Source organism: Adelges cooleyi, unplaced genomic scaffold (assembly GCF_023614345.1).
Source record: "Adelges cooleyi isolate 19-005CV unplaced genomic scaffold, UGA_ACOO_1.1 ACOO_flye_CR_arks_rails_tigmint_CR_PRNA_651, whole genome shotgun sequence".
In the NCBI taxonomy this organism is placed as follows: Eukaryota; Metazoa; Arthropoda; class Insecta; order Hemiptera; family Adelgidae; genus Adelges; species Adelges cooleyi.
This window is the reverse complement of record NW_026096352.1, coordinates 2365725-2370460: the sequence shown is the minus strand read 5'-3', so window position 1 is coordinate 2370460 and position 4736 is coordinate 2365725. Positions and strand designations below refer to the sequence as shown.

General features: G+C 34.7%; 1 protein-coding gene and 1 long non-coding RNA gene across 2 annotated transcripts; one reads left to right on the top strand and one right to left on the bottom strand.

The window, feature by feature from the left end:
- Positions 1-270: 270 nt before the first annotated feature.
- On the bottom strand, positions 271-1335 carry LOC126844727 (arginine kinase-like). The gene has a single exon (XM_050583123.1). It carries the CDS (start codon positions 1333-1335, stop codon positions 271-273), a length of 1065 nt encoding a protein of 354 aa, XP_050439080.1.
- Positions 1336-3602: 2267 nt separating this feature from the next.
- On the top strand, positions 3603-4358 carry LOC126844892 (uncharacterized). The gene is made up of 3 exons (XR_007686654.1): positions 3603-3730; positions 3921-4020; positions 4230-4358. It is a non-coding gene; the product is annotated as an uncharacterized LOC126844892 (long non-coding RNA).
- The last annotated feature ends 378 nt before the right edge of the window (positions 4359-4736 follow it).

Sequence of the window (4736 nt, the reverse complement as noted above, 5' to 3'; positions counted from 1 at the left end):
TTGGTATAAGGAATTCCTTTTTAAAGAGCTATAGCTTTAGATAACACCCTGTACAGTAATACTTGACTAATAGTAGACCGGTATTGTAATACTCTAAAGCTATATCCGTTGGTCACTATTAGTATATTACAAAACAAAATTGAGATAAATAACGGATGCGAATATTTAAAAGCAATCTGGCTACAAACTATTGTATTGTATCACTATTGTATTTTCGAATATTTATTTATTTATTTATTGTACTAGAATTTTGACGGTTAAAAATAAATTTTATGATTGTTTTTCAATTTTGATAAGCTCTTTTATTCCGTCGTACATTTCTTTGACAGCTTGATACTCCGTTAGACCCATTCTCCTCTTGTTTGAAATGTCATAAACTCCACCTTCGGCGTCAGTGTGTTCGCCTCGTGTTCCTCTCACCTGCAAGCTGTACTTAGCGGCAACTTCTTCGAGTTTCGCTTTGTTGGCGGCCAATTTTGGCAATTGAATGTGAACGGAAGCCCGGATGGTCGTTCCCAAGTTGGTCGGACAGAATGTCAAAAATCCCAAGCGGTCGTGGTGTGAAAACGCTAGTGTTTTTTCAACGTCGTTTACGGCGGTCACCAGCCTCTTGTACACCTCGCCCAAGTTTCCTCCCATTTGCATGGAGATCAACCTCAAGTGATCTTCTTCGTTGCACCACACTAGGAACGTTTTGTCCCGGTTATGGAATATGCCCCGGCCGGTCGGCCAGAACCGCGACGCGTTCGCTGCTTGCAAAAACCTGTCTCCTTCCTTGAACAGGAAATGGTCGTCGATTAATTTCTGTTGCACTTCTTTGGACATGTCAGTCAACGGATAAAACTCCCCTTTCAGGTCTCCGGCAAGTCCGTCCAACGTCGACGAGACTTTCTCTTCTATGTCTTTATACTGCACTTCCGTCAGAAGTGGGTTGAACGGGTAACCGACCAACGAACGAGCGCACCGCACCCGTGTGGAAATCACATATTTGTTTTCACCGTCCAAGTTACCAAGCGCGTTCACGTCTCCCCAGTCTTGTGCCGGATGTATGTCTGTGGGCTTGAAACCTTTGTGATAATCTTCGATGATTGGGTCGAATATCGGTGCGAACACTGTGTAAGCCTCGGCGTCTGGTGCATAGATACCAACTCCAGAGTCATGATGTTCGAATCCAGATCGAACACAGTCCAAGAGGGTTGAACCGAAGCTGGTCTTTTGTCTTTTTAGGTCTTCCAACACTTCTTTGGTGAGGTATTTCTTTATCAACGATTTACTACCGGAAGATGCGAGCGAGCACCATCCAGATTCCAATTTCGCTACTACGTTCGGGTCCATTCGTATTTAAAAATGTTAATAAAAAAAAAGTTAATTTTAAAATGTTAAAACGGTAAAATTTTGTAAAATGTTTGTTGATTGTCAGATAAATGTTTTTTCCTTAGTGAGAAAATTAGATGTTTATAGTTTATAATACTTATAAGCCAATAACACGTTAGAACATACAAACTGTTTGCACCAATCGAGGACAAAATTGTACTCGGGGTTGGCCACAGGGTTATTGGGAGGTATATATGTATAAATAGAGTTGGAACATCACCAGAGGTAATTTAGTATAACAAGATATAATAATTAAAAAATTAACAAACAATGGTACATACTAGGGTTGGGCCTATCCGGATATTCGGATATCCGAATTATCCGGATAATTCGGATACGGATATCCGGATAGTTAAAAATTATCCGGATAGCTTCGGATATTCATTTCATTTTTATAAGACAAATATATCTTAATAATATACAGTGTTTTTAAACATAGTTTAACTTGACATTAAACCAGTCTAACACGTCCATAATCCCGTCATATTCACTCACAGACTCCTCTACCGCGGAGCGCATCTTCTTCCCTCCGTCCTCGTCGGACATAGAGCCCCGTTTCTGTTTTCTCTTTACAGTTCTCCTCGAGGTCTCAGCAGAAGTACTTATCTCGGACTCGCTACTACTAACGACCGACATTTCCATACTACTAACACGGGTGGGATTTACAAAATCGGCCCTAACTCCCAGAATAATGGCTTTCAAGCCCAAAACCCCTACCTTTCTAGTATCCGGGTGGTCCTCTATCGATCGGCGCAGGAAAAATTGTCAAATAGGCCTTCCTTCACCGATTTCCTGATCGTACCCGGCTGTTACGACGTGGTAGCTACGCGGAATCAATAAAAACCAACAACTGATAACGGCTATATTTTAGCTTCGATGCAGAGCGGCAAAGGTTATACTATGATGTGGGCTTTTTTTTTTATCTGTATACACTGTAACTTTTTTAATACTGGACCAATTCCTTCGAGTAGCAACTCTATAAATCACAAATTTCATCTAGTTGGTACTTTGGGGGGGGGGGGGAGGGGTAAAAGTTGAAAAAGTTTTAATTGCCGGAAAACTGTTTTCGCAGATTGCGTATATTTTAACAAAAAACCTAAAATCTTAAAAAAAATGTTATCAAATCATTAAAACAATTTTATGTAGATCTATGCAGAATGATACTATTAAGTTTTGTGCTCAAGTACCACTTTTCACTTTAAGTTTACACAAATTCAATTCAATTTTTTTTTTTAAGTACAAACGTGATGTAAAAAAAATAGTATTATTTTTTGTTCTATTGGCATCATCGTGTGTACGAACGCCATGTTGTTGCGCGCTCTTATTTGCTCCGTAATGAAAATATGAAACCAGTTGTTACAAAATATTGTACATTGTTTCAAATATTATTCCTAAATCTCGTCTACAAAAACGATAATTTTTATGTTGGTTGTAACTTGTACTGCGGAGTAAAACTTTTATGACGTAGTTTGATGTTTACTTTATCAATTTTTGTTATTTAATAAAAAACAATTTGTCAACATAATATAATTAACTGGATATGGATTTTATTAAGTCACAGTTGATATAAAGTTGATTTGAATAGAACTCTACTTGTGGCGGACTGACTGAATTGAATTTAAGTAACTCTAAATTGGCATCAATCTGAACTTTTCTTAGGACCGACAAATCCTTGGTACTCCCTCCACCTACACTGGTAAAGGAAGTCTTCCGGAGTCCGACTAACACTTCCACACAAAAAATTAATTGTCTAGATATTAATTGAACTATTTGTAGATATTATTTATAACCATAAATATAATTATGTCAACCAGCGATCAATAACAGCCAATTATGATTTTAAATGATAAAACACCATTACGTTTCATTGAGTAGTATCTTTTTTCAATTCGAAAATTGTATTTTTGTCGCTTTTTGTCAAAATAGCTTACAGCAAATTAAACTTAACATAATATTATTCTAAAATCTAACAAATTAAAAGATAAGTCACTAAGAGAAAATTTATATATATATATATATATATAAATGTTTAGTTAAATAGAATTGCCCGATTGCTTCCCATTTATATGTAGTAAATAATAATATACCACAGTAAAAAAATACAGTATAACACTATGTGTTACTACTTTTATATCTGTGCCCTACTTAATATTATGTTGATATTTATATAATACATCTGGAATGTTTCAAATATTTTTTAGTATGCATTAAAACCGAATAGATGACGATAGTTTATTCTTATTGGGTACTGAAATTCCATTGTCTTTTACGTTAAACAGTTAAGTTCTCATAAGAATATTTACCAAACTCCAAAAAAAACCCAAACATGAAGTATATAATATTGTTAATTTGCTTAGTAAGTATATTTTCTATTTAAATATAGGAAAACAGTTTTTTCTTTAAAGAAAAACTAGGAATAAAATGTAAGAAAAGTAAGATGAGCCATTGTTCATGTTTGCGATTTATTGTAATTTGTTTTAGTCGACATTACTTAAGAGTTAAGACATAAAAAAAACATTCAAGTTGTTGTTTCTGAACTTTTTCAGATGACACTAGGTTTGTTTACGACAAACACATCCGGTATTCCTGTAACTATCGTTGATACATTTTTGACGTCACATCATGGAAAAGTGTTGACCGAACTATGTAAGTAATTTTGTTTATTTTATATTGATATTATGAACTCTCCAACGAACTCTCTCGCCTCCTTTATCTTTTGTCGGACTATTTCCATACACCATTTCTGGTCTATTACTAGTATTTTGAAATTCTGAAATCTAAACAGGCAGGTTACACCTTATATTGTCAATAATACTATTTTCACACCTTGCTATATACATTTGTTTTGATTACAGCTAGAAGTCATAAGGTTCACGATTTGCTAGACAAAACATTTCATAAACTAGAAGAGACCAACGATACACGAGAAGTGCAAAAATCAAACTTTAGGCCCATTCCGAGTGAGTCAGTTGCAAACCAAACCATACTTGATCATCCAGTAATGGCAGGCATAAAAAGTGCTCTTACTTGTAAATGATTAATTTATTTGTTTTTGTCATCATAATATAATGGACTAAACCAAGAATACAGTATACAAAAATAAACAAATTTTCAGTTTGTTTTTTTTTAACTTCTTATAAAAGAATCACGTTTAATAGAAATATGTCATAGAGCCCTATGTACCTCAAATAAGACAATGTTTATAATATTATAATGTCATTCAAAGTAATTAAAATAATTAGGCAGGTATTATTGAACAGAGAGACTTCCGTTAGAAAGTATTAAATACATATTGGTATTCAAATAAAACTTGAATACGATTTGAAATTATTTTAGGTTAGGCCATAGATTTGATTTATACT